Below are 19,588 nucleotides of genomic sequence, written 5' to 3' on the forward strand. Positions count from 1 at the left end.
GAATAAAGTGTGATCTCATGACGTAGGTCAGCAAGTTTTAGACAAGAGGACAAACCTGAGATTTGAGAGTGACGCTTTGACTGAAACATTTAAACATGCTGACAGATAATATCACTCACGTTGATGATGACGACAGTGCTATTTGGACAATCTAAACTGATAGCATGGCATACTGTTGTATGTGGAGACTGAGACCTAGTGCACATATGTGCAAGTGTACGACTATATAATTTGGTCAAAAGTGCCTTAAAAACAAGAAAAACAATTATAAAACCTGTGAAAAGACTCTCACATACAGCTTTCATTGGACTGGGTCCAGTTTAGATTAACACAAAAGGGTTATGTCAATCAATGAATATTATTATGAATTCTTCAGTTGACTAAAAAGTGGACTTTTACTTTTAAATAAAAAAAGAACAAACTATACTGTTTATTTAATTGAATTGCTAAATTTAAAATATGTATTAGGTTTTTATTTATTATTTTATTATTTACTATAATAATAGTTGCATGTTATGTTTTATATATACATTTTTTTAATATTTATTATGCTTTATTTTATATTCAAATTATATAAAATATTTATATTTCCTATAAAATAAATCATATAAAATAATTTAAAATTTGCAGGCGGCACTGCTGCGCACGGGTCACTTGAAAACGCTGCAGCGAAGAAATTATGTTTACCGTTAAGCAGTTCATACTGTCGCAAAACCAGCAACACTGTCGAACAGGACACAAAACAACAAGATAAAGTCGATAAGTGTTATACAATACTGAACATGTTAATTCCAGCAATGTCACTTCAAATAGATGATTAATTTAAACATCAGTCCAGTGTCAGTCCATGTCTCTGACTGAGAATCACAGCTGACACCTTCATCCAGATGGCCTCATTCAACGGAGAAGGTAAAGTAGTAATAAATTAATAAAAATACACGTTTAATATAACTCATAAATGTCATGTAAAATACAGAAATTCTGTTTTTAGTAAAGGAAACAACTGTCCAGTTTGGTCATTATGTCTATGTTTGCTGACAAGTCATGAGTTTGAATAAATGCTGCTTATCTTAACCATTGTGCGACCTTCGGGATATTTTTGTCTTTTTCATTTCTGTTTTTATGTGTTAATGCCAACGACATGAATTTTGCCAAAGGTTTGTATTTTGGGGGGAATTTTGATATTTCAACCTCAGTTCCTATAATACACTTTGTACACAAAATAGTTACACTCAGGACTTTAAGGACAAAAATGTCCCTATTGAAAACCATTTAAATTGCAATATTTGATCCTAGTGCCATTAAAGCATAAAATATTGAATTCTATGATATGATGCTTTCATTCCAGAGCCCTGGCTTCAAAATTAAAAATATATATATATTTTCCACCAGATGGCGTCATTTTTCTCATGTTTAGCCTACGGAGCAAATACATGCTTTTTTCCTATTTTCTGTTTGCTGCGTTATAGAGCACTGCAGGCCAATTGAATAAATGGTGCAGCTAAAATTGTGTGGGTGTGTTAGTATGAATGTCAGAGTGTGTTTTGTATGTGTGTATTGAGAAATTTGTGTGTATGTGTAAAAAACAACAGTGGCATTATGTAAACAAACTGGCATTTAAAGGGTTAAAATCCTGAAAATTAATGAATATTTGGTAGTTATGATCTAGACTGATGTTGGTTAAAAAAAATAACTAATTGAAAGTGGAAAATAATATTAATATATCATATTATTATGGCAGTTTTTTGATGCAGACATTTTTGTCCTCTAAGGACATCTGAGTAACTTTTTTTTAATTGACGCACAAGGGTTAATAATGATCTATAATTATAATAACAATAAACTTAAACTATAGGCTAAATTTCATGCAGTATTGTTGCTCAATTTGCTTTTACAAACAAGTGTTAATGAAAGTTGCTCAGAAAGTTTTGTGGTGGTACCATGGTACAGTGGTGGCATCAGATGACAATACAATGGTACTTGATTGCCATTTTCATGTACCATTGTGTTTACATCCAAATTACTACCATGGTAACATGCAAAACCTTGGTATTGCCATGGTACATCTCCAAGAAATATAATACTGCCAAGGTATCATAGAGCCATAGCATCACCATTGTACTACATGGCATTTTGTTAGTGATCTAAAATGATTTTAAATACTTAGTGTTTGTTTTGAAGGGTTTATCAGATCCATGCATATTGATACTGTATCTTTATTCTAAAATGCCAATGGCTGTTAAAATCTACTCTCATTTAATGTTGTGCTGTTGTATGTTTGTTGTCATTGCACAGGAATAAACCACCTGTTAGTAGAAGTGAGTCCAGACCTTCACATCTGCGGCTTCTGCAAACAGCAGTACAACAACTTTGAACTCTTTCTTGCGCACAAGCAAACTGGCTGCCAGATACCCTCAAGTCATATATCACCAAGAAATGCTGGAGCCAAAGGTATGTCTAATGTCTAACCACTCATGTCACTGTTGACGGTTTAAATTGCCGTATCATACTAGACTGTGCTGCTTTTACTAAAGGGTGTAGACATCTACTACATAGAACGCTCACACAATGTGCATGTGGTTACGTGTAAACAATAATGTTTTTTTTTTTATGATGCTATAAAAGTCAAAAAGAGCATCCCCAAAACCCAGAAGACCCCCTCCAAAAAGCTGAAACCTGCACAAACTCAAAAACGACACACATGCACCTTCGCAGGTTAGTGTCAGTAACACAGAATTGTATTTGTTGCATATACACAGATCATAGACACTACTAGTCAAAGGTTTGGACTTGGCTTGTGCTTGAAATGAGTTTTGAAGATGAATATAAATTATGCCTTCATTAGAATTTTTACAAAATTAAAATTTATTTATTTGGACTGTTTAGTGATGGATAAGCAGTCAACAAGTGTCCAGAATTCATGGAAACTCCTTCAATATTGCTTAAATAGCGTTCCAGGATGCTGGAATGCCCATAAAAAATAAATTTTTGACTGGTAGTGTATTTATTTATGAAGTAACATTTAATAATTTTCCCTGCATGGTGCTTAAGAGATGTTTTATTTCGTTGTGTGCCCTTAGGATGTACATTCAAAACCCAGCATGGCCAAAAAGACATGGAGAGACATTTATTAACTCACACAGGTGAGTGATTACCCATTTTTTATGTCATCATGTAGCCGAAAGAATATCAGAGTGCTGAGAACTGATTTTTTTCTGCAGGTGAGAGGCCATTTGAGTGTGAACTCTGTCATAAACGCTTCAGCCGTCGTGATAAACTGAATCTTCACAGCCGTTTGCACACGGGAGAGAAACCGCACAAGTGTAAGTACTGCCCATATGCGGCGGCCGACAGCAGTAGCTTGAAGAAGCATCTTCGTGTCCACTATGACGAGAGACCCTTTAAGTGTCAGATATGCCCATACGCCAGCCGCAATTCCAGCCAGCTCACCGTTCACCTTCGATCTCACACAGGTGAGGACAATCAAATTCCTCCAGATATCCCAGGGCTCCATGATTTGAGCACACTGACACACAGTATTTATCTAAACAACCCTGTGCAGAATCATTGATTCAAAATGACCTCAGATTAAAGGAATAGCTGAACCAAAAATAAAAATTCTGTCATTATTTACTCACCCTCATGCCATTTCATACCCATACGACTTTTTCTTTCATGAAACACAAGAGTTTAGTAGAATATCCAGTCTGCTCTTTATAGTGAGTTTTACCATGAAAGTAAATGGAAACGGGAGCTGTTGAGCTCCAAAAATGACATAAAAGTAGGGCTGTCAATCAACTAAAATATTTAATCAAATTAAATGCGATGATATGCTGATCACATACGTAAGTATTTGCCAAGAAAGGCTGTCAGATAATAGTTTAATATGTAATGATTAAACAATTATAGTTATATTTAAATAATTATGAATTAAATATACATATATACACTGTATATAATATAATATGCATTTTATAATTTAGATAATTAAAATGCGTTACATTATTGTGGCAGACCAGTGAAGCATTGGCAAAGCAATACAAAAAGTGGCTTTAGAAGGAAATGGATTGTTTATTTAAATAAAATCCCTCCATATAACTTAAGCCTATAAATGGCTTACAGTCAGCAGCAATCCATTTTGCACTTGAATTCGTCAATCTGTCCAAGATAATTTATTTTATGTCCTTTTCTAATTACGCATCAGTGTACACATGCTTCAGACGAACACTTTAGGAGTGTCTTATTTGGGTTGCATCGCATCTTAAACAGCAATTTTATGATATTGTGTAAAGCTAAACGTTGTTTGAAACATAGAAACTTTTAAGATCTGCGCTCCGTCAAGCTGATTTGAACGCAAGAACATGTACTCATCTTGTGCTGTAGCTAGTGTCAAGCTAACCTTAGTGTGGTTTGTTCTTTGTACAGCTGCACGTTGCGCTAGAGTTTCGCTTACTGCCCCCTGCTGAAAACTGGTGGTACTTCAAGCTTGAATTGCTCCAATGGTATAAAAATTCTTTATTACAGTCCGGGGGCATGATTAATCGCCTACATTTTTTTAACGTGTTATTTTTTATAGAATTATTCGCACTGAAGTAACGTGTTGAATCGTCAGCCCTACATAAAAGCAAAATAAAAGTATTATGAAAGTGGTTTGGATGACTTGTGCACTATATTGAAATGTCTTCTCTAGTCATACAGTAACTATGTGTGAGGAACTGAACTAAATTCAACTCATTATTTACTCAAAATCCTGACCTCTGCCATAGCGCTTAAAACTCATTCTGTCAATTCGTCATGCAAATCTATTGTATATTTTCAGGAGATTTTGTATATAATGTAGAAGTTGTATGGTGTACTTTATTGGTGCTATTATGGTGCATGAACGTTTTGCTAAACATATCCTGTTTTGTTTTATGGAAGAAACAAAATCATTTAGGTTTAGTACAATGTGGGTGAGTAAATTATGACTAATAACCTACTATTATTGTCAATACATTAGTTTTTGATACCACTTTCATTACTTTTTATTAAGTTGCTAATATTTTTGCATTTAAAACTAGTTGATAATTTTTGTAATAGAGAAGAACAAATAGTAAAAAATGATGCTATACTTATTTGCATTTCATATCTTCGGACATTTCTCCTTAGGTGACGCCCCATTCCAGTGTAATCAGTGCGACGCCAAATTCAAGGTCAACTCCGACTTGAAGCGCCATAGTCGGGTCCACTCCGGTGAGAAGCCTTATAAATGCGACCTCTGTGAGTACCGCTGTGCCATGAAGGCCAATTTAAAACCACACGTCGAGCTTAAACACAGCGCCATCGACTCCTTTCGCTGCTCTGAGTGCGAATTCCAGTGTTCCACCAAAACCTCCCTACGGCACCATTCCCGCGAGCACCAGCCTCCCCAGCCACTACAGTGCAGCGAGTGCAGTTACTCCTGCTCCAGCAAGGGGACGCTCAAGATCCACAAGCGGGTGCACTCGGACGAGCGGCCCTTTAAATGTGAACACTGTTCTTTTGCGAGCAAGCAGCCCAGTAATTTGTTAATTCACAGGAGGAAGTGTCACGCAGATAAGCTGGACAGACAAAAAAGGTCAGGACGGGGGGGCGGGGTTGGGGAGGAGCCGCCCAAACGAGCGAGATTAGAGGCAACGCGAGCGTTTCGTTGTGACTTGTGCGAGGCTTCGTTCGTAAGGGAAGATTCTCTTCGCTGCCACAAGAGACAGCATAATAGTAATGCACAACAACAAAGTCTCAATCGGGGGTCGACAGTGTCACAAACCGCTGCCAAACAGTCCGTGCAGGATGTAGGACAAGCCAGCGTTGAAACAGACACATCATCAGCCTACAGCAGAACACATCTTAACATCATCGTAGTGCCCTCTATAGGACCGGAGGAAACTTTCGTCCGAGCGTCAGTGGATGTAGCCGCCGCAAAAGTTGGAACGGTTCTGCTAAGTCCTGAAGATCACAACGTGCTTTTGAACCCCGTCATACAGCACGTCAGCATGCTCACGCCTGGGCAGCACATTGCTGCCTCAACACCAGGGGGCAGCCTAGAGCACCAGACGGTTTTACTCCCTGAAGAAAGCACCTTTCAGACAGTTGAAACTGCCACTCAGACCAGTGGTGCTACTCAAGACTTCATCACTTCCTGCTCTGGCTCGGCTTCAGACGCCACCCACACCTTCATCACTTCTTGTTCTGACCTTGAAAGCCTTCATACGCTCATTCAGGAAGGAGGAACTGAAGTTACTGTGGTAACAGAGGCGAATCCCTCGATCGCCACCACTAAAGAAACCCTGAACATTGATGGCACATCTCATGATGTGTCTAAGCAAGCAGAAGAGGCCTTACCTGAAGATACTTTAGATATTAGTCCACCAGGGGTCGTTCTTGTTCAAAGTCTTCCCCTGACCATTTCAGCACAAGACCAACAAGCTAACATATACCATCTTTCACCTCACCACATATTTTCAGACTCCAATGCAGTTGATATCAGTGACGATTCATAGTTGCGCAAATAATAAAGGGATAGTTCAAACAAAAATGATCATTCTCTCAACATCCATTCACCCTTATGCCATTTCAAACTGGTTTGGTTTTCTTTCTTCTTTGGAACACGAATATATTTTGAAGGATGAATGAGGTGGTTTTGTGAATACAATTTAAGTCAACGGTGTACAAAAATATGGAGCCCCTTAAAGGGCAGTGCAGGATTTTTTTTTCTGAAATAGTTTTGCATTCGCTTGCAATAAATTTACCATGGTTTTACTGTAGTCATACTGTAGTAATCATATTTTTTGGTGCAAACCATGGCTTTACTATAGTAGTAACTATGGCAGTTCCGAGTTTTTTGGTGGAAAAATGCTTTTACTATAGTAATATTGTTTACTATTGTTTACAGTGATTCTTTGTGTCTTTTTGGAGCTTTAAAGTTTTGGACCCCATTGACTTGCATTGTATGGACAGAACCACCTCATACAGTACATCCTTCAAAATATTTTCATTGGTGTTCCGCAGGAGAAGGAAAGTCATACAAGTTTGTTGGTTAATGATGAGATTATTGCCATTTTTGTGTGAACTATTCCTTTAACACAATTTGACTTTGATATCATTGCATTTGTTAAAGTTGAATAATTTGTGTCTATGTTGAAAGAGTCAGAGTAAGTTGTTTTTTCTGTTTTTGAGAAGAAATGAAAGGTTTCTTTCCTGTTGTTTGTAACTTCCACAGAAGTTTCATATTTAAGTTACGCATCAAACCAAATGATGACCTTTCCAGTTTTATATTTTATATTGAAATAAATGTGTTCCCCATTTTCATTGATTTGCTTTGACCATTTAAAATCATTTGTGTGAAGATATTGGTGGTATTTGCTGAGGCAAGCATTATTGCTCATACTTAGGGTTAAGGATTCATACAGATTAGTATTTAAGGAATAGTTCACCCAAAATGAAAATACTGTCATTAAGCACATTTACATGAACAGCAAAACGGCAACAACAAAATTATCTTATAAAAAATAAAAAAAGGCAAAAAACTGTTTACATGAGGTCTGAAATCATCACTGTATTCTCTGCTTTTGGTGTCAAAACGTGAACAGTCATACGCACAGCACCCTTGCACATTGAATAAGCTGGTAAGAAAGCCAGTAAAGTTGTTTACATGCAACGCTTAAATGGGGTAATGGGCAAAAGTCTACCTTTGTCGATCGGATTATGCCTAAACGGTTCATGTCTTACCCTGATAACCCATTTATATGTTGTTACATCTAATGAAAATGCTCATTTTTGATATCGGAAATTTGGTTTAGTGTAGATTACAGATATCTATAATGTTATTATAACTAGTAAGAAAGCCTTTTAAGATGTCTTTAATTACTCTTAAATTAATTTATATTTGAAATCCATTTTCAGATATCTGAAATACCAAATCTGACATGTTGAAATAAATTAACCGATATCAAAAATGTGCATTTTAGTAGTAATTCAGTTGTTGATATAAGAAATTGACATTTGTGCTAGTAACAATGTAATTATTGGTAAAAAAAAATGATAATTTTACTAGTAAGAATGGCATTGCTGATATGTGAAATTGGAATTTAAATTAGGAAGAAAAAAAATGTATTGATATCTGTAATTGCGTTTTGATCCGGAGTGAATAACAGATCATTGTGAAATTCTACTAGTGAAAATGCAGTTACAGATATTAAGAATTTAGGTTTTTTTACTAGTTGAAATGCCATTTTTGATATTAAGAATGTGTATTTTTGCAAGTAATTATGTAATTTTTGATATCAAGAATTAATGTTTTACTAGTGCAAATGTAGTCTTTGATATTAGAAAATTGGCACTTTCACAAGTAGTATTTCCAGTCCTGATATCAAGAATCATATGCATTGAAAAATATGTAATAAGTTTTTTCTAAGTAAATTTTAATGGTATAAAATTAAGTAAAATCTACTTAATTTCATGACATAATAATGATTAAAGTGAGTAAATGTAACTACATTTCAGTTAATGCAGCAACCTTTACATACAAGTCTGATATACACTACCAATCAAATGTTTTGAAACACTTGACTGAAATGTTTCTCATGATCTTAAAAATCTTTTGATCTGAAGGCGTATGCTTAAATGTTTGAAATTAGTGTTGTAGACAAAAATATAATTGTGCCACCATATTAATGTATTTCATTATAAATCTAAAATTTATTTAAAAAAAAAAAAAAAAGTTTTTGAAATTGATGTGTCGGACCAAATAATAAAGAAAAGAAGTCAATAAGTGCCAAACACTTGATACAAAGCTGCGCTTGTGCGCACTTAGACCTCAACACTTGGTGCACAAAACAGTAACGGTAACAATCAGCAGACATTAAAAAAAAAACAGTTTGTGTAATTGTGAGTAAAACATTTACTTAAGACTTTACAAAACAAGAAGTTACCATACAACAACAAAATTAACAATAAAATGGCGTAAATATCTTGCAAACAGTGAAACCATGCAAGCTCATTAATTATTCAAACCTGGCGCATGCTGAAAACATCAGCTTCGAAAAGTTAAGTAAAATGTACTGATTTTATTTACTTTGAAATTTACTCTAATTAGCAAATATACTGTATGTGACAAGGTTTTCTACTTTAGGATTGAAATGATGATACATTGTAAAGATAACAAACGATCATAATGAATATTTACTTATAAGCTAGAGCATACATTTTTACCTGTTTGAATTGAGAGTACAAATGTAGAATTTACTTAATATTTTCAAGTTCACACTTTAACTTGTGCAGTGTATAAAGTACTTTATCTTTCCTGCTGTATTTGCTTCACCACAAAATATATGTTTTTTTTTTTTTTTTTTTTTTTTTTTGTCAGTTTAGATAAGAGTGGTCGGATATTCTTCAAAAAAGAAAAATCCCCTTTTGTGTTACACCAAAGAGGAAAGTCATACAGGTTCGGGATGATTTAGGGTGAGTAAATAAAGATAGAATTTTCATTTTAGCTGAACTATTCCTTCAACATGAATCAAAAATGTTATTGTAGCAATATCTGTACTGTAGATGTAAACAGTCCACCTAAACTTCACAGTCTTCTGCTGTATAGTCAGTACCTTGTTTTCTCTTGGTTAGGAATCAGTCATCTCTTTTCTCATCGTATCTAATGTTTTCAGTGTAATTTAGGAAATAAGTGTTCACAGAGCAGATATTATACATGTGATCTTTGATTTCGGGCCAGTAGCTGATATCCACCTTGTATCAGTTAACCAATGCCTTCATATGCATGCAAATTATCATATTTCCTGCAGTGACAGTAACAAGATAAGATAGTTCAGGCAGTTGTAGAGATGCAGATGTAGTTACATGAAATATGACTGTTGCATTTTGCCTGTGCGTGCATATGTCTGACCACCAGTCTCGTATCAGGCCATTTCCCATGCCGCAAACCCAGAAGTGCTGCTCACACTGAGCTAATCCTTACAGATAAAGCCTGTGGCCTCTCCCTTTCAGGGGCTAGGTGAGGTGGAAAGCACCTGTTTTTGCCCATTTGGTACCAGCAACACTCTGCATTTCATATTTTGATTAGGGTTGTGATAACATGTTCTCTTACAATGCCAGAACTACTAGAATTTCATGAAAGAAGTTTGGTGCAAGAATGCAACTTGTTTGTGCATCTATTATATATTGGCTAGTACTTAATGTCGTGGGCAGATAGTTGTTGTTTTTAAGTTTTACTAAAAACATTATTACAACTAAAACGTCTTCGTAAAGTTTCACTTTGCGTGAATGTCGTGGAAACACATTCTGCCAGCCCTTAGAATTCTTAGAAATAAAATCTAGTTAAGCAATTTATTGCCATTGTACAGGTACAACAAGATTTTTTGTTGGAATTTTATATCTTTGGTTTGATTTTTTTTACAATTAACAAGTGCAATTATACATTTTTCACTATACAATGATCACATAAAAGTCACCAAAACTCTGGTTGTGTGTCGATCGATGAAAGATTCAATTATTTTATTTGAAGCAATTTTTTTTCAAAATCAGATCTTTGATTTGATTTTTACTATTAATGATGTCATAATTGTACAGTGATTTCATTACAGCTAGACATCACATGAAAGTCGGCAAAAGAAATTCTACCAGCCCTGGTTTTGTGTCGATAAATAAAAGATTAAATTATTTTTTTATTTTTTTATCATTTTTTCAAACTCGAATCTTTGATTCGAGTTTTACAATTAATATTGTTATAATTGTAAAGTGATTTAATTACAGCTAAATATCACTTAAAAGTTGCCAAAACAGATTTCAACAACTCTGGTTGTGTGTTGTTTGATGATAAACTAAATTATTTTATTCAAATTAATTGTTAAAATTCTGATCTTTGATTACATTTTTACAGTTCATAATGTTTTAATTGTACTGTGATTTCATTGTAGCTAGACATCACATGAAAGTCTACAAAACAAATTCTACCAGCCCTGGTTGTTTGCCGATAAATGAAATATTAGATACTTTTATTCAAATAATTTTTTCAAACTCAAAGCTTAGATTCGATTTTTACAATTAATAACATTTTACACTAGCTCTGGTTGTGTGTCGATAAATGAAAGTTTCAGTTCTTTACCTCAAATCCTTTTTTTTTTTTTTCAATATCAAATGTTGGATTTGATTTTTACAATTAATAATGTTATTATTGTAAAGTAATTTCATTACAGCTAAACATCGCATGAGAATTGCAGAAACAAATTTCACCAGCCCTGGTTGGGTGTCGATCAATGAAAGATTCAGTTATTTTATTTGAATGCATTCTTCGAAATTGGATCTTTGACTCAATATTTACAATTAATAGCATTATAATTGCACAGTGAGTTCATCGCACTTAAAAGTCACTGATTCCTCCACCCTAGTTGTGTGTCAATAAATAAAGATTCTATTCTTCGGGGGAAATGTCTTTATTTCACTGTAATTTAGTTGCAGTATGTTCCAGATACTCGCAAAAAACTTGACGTCAGTTTCCTCATATTTCTAAAAGGATAAACTCTCCACTGGACAACAGTCAATATTTCGCGACCTCATTGTCACTGTCCCCTGTTGCATTCTTCAGACAGCCATGTGGTTGCATGGAAGTGAAGGCTACATCTGAGTGGGAGTCACAAGAGGGACAAGAGCACATCGATTTTTCTGTCAGTGCTAATAGATTTAGCAGTTCAGTACTGACCCCTCTCTCTTTCTGCCTCTCTCTCCTTGTGTGGAAACACTTTGTGACTCAGTATGAGTGATGTTCAAACACTGCGAGACGTGCTGTGTTTTAATTATCCAACGCTGCGTGAAGCTCGTACTGTGCATTGTGTACAGTTTGAGCAGATATCTGGAGAAATCATATAAGGACACTGTGTCTCTGAAGTCTTGCAGTTAATGTAATGCTTGAGAGAGCACAGCAATGGTCATTGGCCATGAAATATTTATAGTTTACTACTGCTTACTCCAATATTGTGGGTGCCATATTATTAAAGTCAACATGAAATCAAAATTGAACATATTTACTTTCTTAACTGGATTAATTTACTCAAATAATCGTGAAAAGAATTTAAAAGTGAAATTGTGAATAATTTCCCCACAAAAGTCTCATGTCTGCTCCAATCACTGCTTCTGTAAGCCCCAAATAGCCACAAACTGTATATAAGCTCTTACCTTAGGTTGTTTTCTACAAAATTAGTTTATTTTTACTTGTTTCTCAGCTTGTCTGGGTAAATAATCCACTGTTATGTGTCAAATTTCCAGAACAAATGCAGTTCAGCAAAAAGAAAAAAAGTATTCAAAACAAATCATCGTTTGAATATGTTCCTGACTATTGATGATGAAATGTTACACATAATTACAAAGCTGAGGTTCTTCATTTTCAAATGACCAAGATCAAGTTTGTAATCCATTCAGAGGCCGATATATTCCACAAAGCATGTTGGGGCACCCCCTGAATTTCAGATCTGTATATTATGATAGAAAGTGATAGAGAATTTTTTTTCTAGTGTTTTCTTCTACCTAGAGGAATGATTTAACACCAAAAGTAAAGGGATAGAGCAAACAGAGCCTTTGTTACAAGCTTTTGAAATTGAAGATAAAAAACGGGTCAGTTTGACCCGGCTGGTTCAAAGTAGGGACCTGATCGTTAAGACCATCCAAGGGTTAAACAGGCTGTTTTGAACTAATGCACTTTTGATTCTGACATGCTGTCATTTACAAATATATTAATGTTTGCTGAGTGCAACCCTCTTTGGCATTCTTAAAAATAAATGTTCTTCAATGTTTCATTATGAAGAACCCCCCTTTTTTTTATCAAGAATAATTTTTCACTGTGTAGGTTTTTTTGAGTTGGCTATATGGTTCTTTAGAGTTAACAAAAACTATTGACAAGTTATTGTAATAGATTTTAGGTACTTCAAATCAGCGTTTTGAAGTACTCCTGACATCATAGCAATTTTAAGAAGTTATTCTTTTTTTTTTATTTTTTTATTTGGAATGCCCAATTCCCAATGCACTCTTAAGTCCTCATGGTGGCGTAGTGACTCGCCTCAATCTGGGTGGTGGAGGACGAATCTCAGTTGCCTCCGCATCTGAGACAGTCAAGCCGCACATTTTATCACGTGGCTTGTTGAGCGCGTTACCGTGGAGAATAGAGTGAGCCTCCACATGCGCTACGTCTCCGCGGTAACGCGCTCACCCGCATCCACGCACAACACCGAGAGCGAACCACATTATAGCGACCACGAGGAGGTTAACCCAACATGACTCTATCCACCCTAGCAACTGGCCAATTGGTTGCTTAGGAAGCCTGACTGGAGTCACTCAGCACACCCTGGATTTGAACTTGCGACTCCAGGTGTGGTAGTCAGCGTCTTTACTTGCTGAGCTACCCAGGCCCCTTAAAAATTTATTCTTGACATCATAGGAATTTCAAAAAGTTCTATGACATCACAGGAATTTAAACAGGCTCTTATGACATAATTAGAAGTTTGAAAAGGTGCTCTATAGAAAAAGTACAACGTTCTCTTATTACACCATAGGAATTTAAAAAGGTTCTATATGACATTACTGTATGGAAAATGTAAGAAGTTCACTTATGACATCTTTACTGTATATAAAGTGTAAGAAGTTCTATTATGACTTCATAGGAATGTAAAAAGGTTATTTTATCAATAACATAATAGGAATTAAAATGTATATATGTGGTATGTATTCCTATAGTGCTGTGTATGACATCATAGTAATTTAAAAAGGCTCTTATGTATGATATAATAATAGTAAAAAAAAATATATATATATATATATATATATATATATATATATATATATATATATATATATATATATATATAATCTTATGACATTACTGTAAGAATTGAATGCCAGAAGTTATGTTATGACATCATATGAATTTTAAAACGTTTTTCTATGGTATCAGGCGGTAAAACCCTTTTTGATACTAATTGGAACCTTGATTTGTAACAATGTGTGGTGTAATTCTCTTATCTGCCTATATGAGTCACTAAGGATCCATGAAAACATTGTCCACTTCAAACACTGATACTGATTAACCCATTAACATTTTAGTCCTCAAAAACCTCCATCAAATCCAAGTTTTGTTTTCTAACATTATCTTTTCCTCTTTCCATTATTTATTTGTTTAACTTCCACCCCATTTCTGTCATCACAATCTTTTCCTCTATACTTTGCATATACAGTATGTAAGTCTATCACTTAAGATTGCAGCCTGAAAATAGGTAAAAGCATGTTCTAATGTGTCAGATATATTTCATATCCAAATTTGATGTGATATTTTAATCTCAATAGTGCTCATAAGGAATATTTCATCACTTTAGAAACTTTTGGCACAGCCTGTGTTTTATTACACCAGGGAAGTCGCCCAACCCCCTCTTTTTTTGCAAGACACTTAATGCAGGGCCCCTGTAAAATGCCATTATGCGTAAAGATGATTTCAATGTGGGAGCTGGGCTCTCTCATGCCTCTCTTTGATGTATTATCTCACAGACTTCCATGATCTAATCCCAGCCACCCATAAGTATAGATGACCCCTCCTACTCCAGTCCCCCCCTCCAAATCACACAATTTATTTTTTTAGTTATCTATTTATTTTTGTCTGTTTCCTAATATATTTAGGATTTATGGTGAGCTCTTAAGTTTACATCAATTGCAAAGTTTCATTTCGGTTTTCTTTTGTCAACCAACAGGGCGCATTGCATCATAATGAGGGCGTTTATCGCCTTAACATTTTAGAAGTTCAAATAAAGCCCTCTAAAGTGGAAAGTGTATGAAGTGAGGCATACAGGCGGGTTGAAAAGGAGAAAGGAAGCTCAAACGGACCTCTTGATACTGTAAAGCCCTTCCTTCCTGTGTTTGAGATGTCAGCCTTTGAATGGGGTCGTAAAGAGCCCCCAAAAAGCAGAAGTACCTTCACAGCTCCTTAAAGAAACCATATATTCTGATGCATTCCATCCTGACATAAACACATCCAGAGAAAGGTGTGAGGAAACAATATAGGAACTATTTTCTAGAAGAAGAAAAAAAACATTAAATCTATAAATCAAAATGTTAAAAAAAAGAGAAAAGAATGAGGAACAGGGTTGCAAATTTAGCCTTAAAAAAACTTCGTTCAGTAAGGGCTAGAAATTTTGGAACCAATTGTGGGTTTGTAGTTACTGATAAACGTACTGTATATTTCCCATAAAACATTAGTTTGGTCACATTTTCTTACAATAAGATATAAGAGATATACAAATGCAGTCAACATTTATCTACCAATTAAGTTAAAATGAGTTAACAATTAAAAATAGTTGTACTACAATGAATTACCCATTCGACAGATTACATCAAAATGATGATATTATTGTATGACTTTAATTGTTGGATACAGTCAAAAAGGTCTAGACCTCTAAGGTGGGACAGCATAGAAAAACCATTTGAACTGTGAATTGATCTCTAAACCAAGCCTGTGACTTTGTTAGATAATAGTTTATCTAACATATCTAAAAGTCCTCTCTCGAAAATTAATAAATAAATCAAGATGTGGGTCTAATGCTTAGTAATGGGACACCAAGTGTACCCTATTCGTAGAAAATGCTACAGCACTCACATTGGGAGGGGGAAAGGCTTTTTAAACAAAACGTATGTATTGTTTTGTGTTCCAGGATTGTCTTTGTTGATCTTATATCACAATTGGGGGCATTTTGTGTGTTTTTCTTCTATCTCAGGAGTTCTTTTTTAGCAAACATTGACACAACAGCTCTGTCCTGCTCTTTCACAGTTTGATAGCAATATGCTGTTGACCTTTTTTTGTTTGTTTGCATGCAATTTGATGGCCCATCACCAAAAGGCCCAAGATGGCATCTAATGTAATTAACTGGTCTAGTCGATGTTGATATGGATTTCTCTTCCCTATATAAGCATCTTTCAGCCTTGAAAAAAAATCAAAGTATTGATATGTTTCTGAGAGCTTGGAGTGTCCTGCAAAGTGGCTTCTTTTATATTCGTTTTCCTCAGGTAAACACATTTAAAATGAAGGGCAGACCACCAAAGTGCTGCACGTAATCAACAGACTGTGTACGTTTATGCCTCCTCAAATACTGCTTTTCATTAAAAGAGGATAATGAAATTCAGTATAAATTTATAAGGTTTATTTACAAAGACTTTGATCAGGCAGTTTGTGTCATAAGCTTACAACAACACACACCTGGAATATTTGGTTGTTTTGTTATGAAGCCATGACAACAATCTTGTAAATTTTATGGTAATGTTTTTAACTGAAGCAGGGACTTCTTGTTTTAATAATGCAAATTAAAAATTGAAGTACTCTGGGAGGAAGCACGTACGTCATGATAAATGTTTGATTCGTCTGAAAAGTAGAATTTGCCACTAAATCACCAGTGATTTTTGCAGGTTGTGCAGATATTTTTGTATGTATAATTAATGTAATATTAAAATATAACATGAATAATTATATACTGTATATAAAGTATTTTTTATATAATTTACAATTTTAATTAATATTTTAAAATAACTAGTATATATACACTGGCAGCCAAAAGTTTGGAATAATGTACAGATTTAGCTGTTTTGGAAGGAAATACTTTAATTCACCAGCATTCAGCTGATCACAATGTATAGTCAGGATATTACTGATGTAAAAAACAGCACCATCACTATTTGAAAAAAGTCATTTTTGATCAAATCTAGACAGGCCCCATTTCCAGCAGCCATTACTCCAACACCTTATCCTTGAGTAATCATGCTGAATTGATCATTTGGTACTAGAAAATCACTTGCCTTTATATCAAACACAGTTGAAAGTTATTTGATTTGTTAAATGAAGCTTAACATTGTCTTTATGTTTGTTTTTGAGTTGCCACAGTATGCAATAGACTGGCATGTCTTAAGGTCAATATTAGGTCAAAAATGGAAAAAAGAAACAGCTTTCTCTAGAAACTCGTCAGTAAATCATTGTTTTGAGAATGACGGCTATACAATGCTTGAAACTGCCAAAAAACTGAAGATTTCATACAAAGGTGTACACTACAGTCTTCAAAGACAAAGGACAACTGTCTCTAACAAGGACAGAAAGAGATGTGGAAGTCCAGATGTACAACTAAACAAGAGGATAAGTACATCAGAGTCTCTAGTTTGAGAAATAGACGCCTCACATGTCCTCAGCTGACAGCTTCATTGAATTCTACTCGCTCAACACTAGTTTCATGTACAACAGTAAAGAGAAGACTCAGGGGTGCAGGCCTTATGGGAAGAATTGCAAAGAAAAAGCCACTTTTGAAACAGAAAAACACAAAGAAAATGTTAGAGTGGACAAAGAAACACAGACATTGGACAACAGATAACTGGAAAAGAGTGTTATGGATCTTAACCCCATTGAGATTTTGTGAGATCAGCTAGACTGTAAGGTGCGTGAGAAGTGCCTGACAAGACAGCCACATCTATGGCAAGTGCTACAGGAAGTGTGGGGTGAAATGTCACCTGAGTATCTGGACAAACTGACAGCTTGAAATCCAAGGATCTGCAAATCTGTCATTGCTGCATGTGGAGGATTTTTTGATGAGAACTCTTTGAAGTAGTTTAAGTTCAAATTGTAATAGTAATTTTTCACGTTATTAATGTCCTGACTATACATTGTGATTATATACAGTACAATGTATAGTCTATACTAGACAAAGAGTTCACATCACCCAAAAATGAGCTTCAGTTGTGTTCTAGTTAGTTAGTGAGCAATACAGTGTATGAAATGTGCTTTAAAAATAAACTTTCCATGCCTTTCCTGATGTACTTAGAATTGTTCATTGTAATATTAATTAATTTTGCTGTTTGAGTTTAACCACATACAGTTTTTTTTATACAATAAACAATTTTGGTACTGTGTTGGGTCTCCTCTTGAAGTCCAATATAAAATCTGTTTCCTGAATCTAAACCAGTGTATAACCACTGGTACAAATGACATTTTATATATATATATATATATATATATATATATATATATATATATATACATACAGTTGTGCTCAAAAGTTTGCATACCCTTGGAGAATTTGTAATATATGTACCATTTTTGAAGAAAACATGAGTGAGCAGGCAAAAAACATTTATTTTATTTCTTATGGGATTCATATTCAACTGTAGGTTATAACAGAATGGCACAATCATTAAACAAAACATGGCAACAAAGAAAAATATTAAATGACCCCTGTTCAAAAGTCTGCATACCCTTAGTTCTTAATACTGTGTATTGCCCCCTTTAGCATCAATGACAGCGTGCAGTCTTTTGTAATAGTTGTCTATGAGGGCCCAAATTCTTGCAGGTGGTATAGCTGCCCATTCGTCTTGGCAAAATGCCTCCAGGTCATGCAAAGTCTTTGGTCATCTTGCATGAACTGCACATTTGAGATCTCCCCAGAGTGGCTCAATGATATTAAGGTCAGGAGACTGTGATGGCCACTACAGAACCTTCACCTTTTTCTGCAGTAACCACTGGAGGGGCAACTTGGCCTTGTGCTTAGGGTCACTGTCATGCTGGAAAGTCCAAGAGCCTCCCATGCGCAGCTTTCGTGCAGAAGAATGCAAATTGTCTGCCAGTATTTTCTGATAACATGCTGCATTCATCTTGCCATCAATTTTCACAAGATTGTCTGTGCCTTTAGAGCTCACACACTCCCAAACATCAGTGAGCCACCATCATGCTTCACAGTGGGGATGGTATTCTTTTCACTATAGGCCTTGTTGTCCCCTTTCTAAACCATAAAGCTCTATTTTGGTCTCGTCACTCCAAATTACAGTGTGCCAGAAGCTGTGAGGCGTGTCAAGGTGTTGTCGGGCATATTGTAACCGGGCTTTTTTGTGGTATTGTTGCAGTAAAGGCTTCTTTCTGGCAACTCGACCATGCAGCTCATTTTTGTTCAAGTATCGTCGTATTGTGCTCCTTGAAACAACCACACCGTCTTTTTCCAGAGCAGCCTGTATTTCTCCTGAGGTTACCTGTGGGTTTATCTTTGTATCCCAAACAATTCTTCTGGCAGTTGTGGCTGAAATCTTTCTTGGTCTACCTGGCCTTGGCTTGGTATCAGGAGATCCCTGAATTTTCCACTTCTTAAAAAGTGATTGAACAGTGCTGACTGGCATTTTCTAGGCTTTGGATATCTTTTTATATCCTTTTCCATCTTTATAAAGTTCCATGATCCTGTAACGCAGGTCTTTTGACAGTTCATTTCTGCTCCCCATGTCTCAGTATTTAGCCTGCTCAGTGCATCCACGTGAGAGCTAATAAACTCATTGACTATTTATACACAGACACTAACTGCAATTTAAAAAGCCACAGGTGTGGGAAATTAACCCTTAATTGCCATTTAAACCTGTGTGTGTCACCTTGTGTGTCTGTAACAAGGCCAAACATTCAAGGGAATGTAAACTTTTGATCAGGGCCATTTGGATGATTTCTGTTATCATTATGATTTAAAAAGGAGCCAAACAACTATGTGATAATAAATGGCTTCATATGATCACTATCCTTAAA

At 35.3% G+C, this 19,588-nt stretch overlaps 1 protein-coding gene across 1 annotated transcript; it reads left to right on the plus strand.

Moving 5' to 3' along the window:
* Positions 1–703: 703 nt before the first annotated feature.
* LOC127418770 (zinc finger protein 64-like) lies at positions 704–7,330 on the plus strand. Its single transcript, XM_051659583.1, has 6 exons — positions 704–909; positions 2,296–2,451; positions 2,626–2,715; positions 3,081–3,143; positions 3,222–3,473; positions 5,149–7,330. Exons 1-6 carry the CDS (start codon positions 888–890, stop codon positions 6,516–6,518), a joined length of 1,953 nt encoding a protein of 650 aa, XP_051515543.1. The 5' UTR covers positions 704–887; the 3' UTR covers positions 6,519–7,330.
* Positions 7,331–19,588: the final 12,258 nt, after the last annotated feature.

Source organism: Myxocyprinus asiaticus, chromosome 28 (assembly GCF_019703515.2).
Source record: "Myxocyprinus asiaticus isolate MX2 ecotype Aquarium Trade chromosome 28, UBuf_Myxa_2, whole genome shotgun sequence".
In the NCBI taxonomy this organism is placed as follows: Eukaryota; Metazoa; Chordata; class Actinopteri; order Cypriniformes; family Catostomidae; genus Myxocyprinus; species Myxocyprinus asiaticus.

Coding starts and splice junctions, on each gene's coding strand:
- LOC127418770 (XM_051659583.1), top strand. CDS start 888: ATGGCCTCATTCAACGGAGAAG. Junction 2,452..2,625: donor AAGAAATGCTGGAGCCAAAG/GTATGTCTAATG, acceptor ATGCTATAAAAG/TCAAAAAGAGCATCCCCAAA. Junction 3,144..3,221: donor ACATTTATTAACTCACACAG/GTGAGTGATTAC, acceptor TTTTTTCTGCAG/GTGAGAGGCCATTTGAGTGT.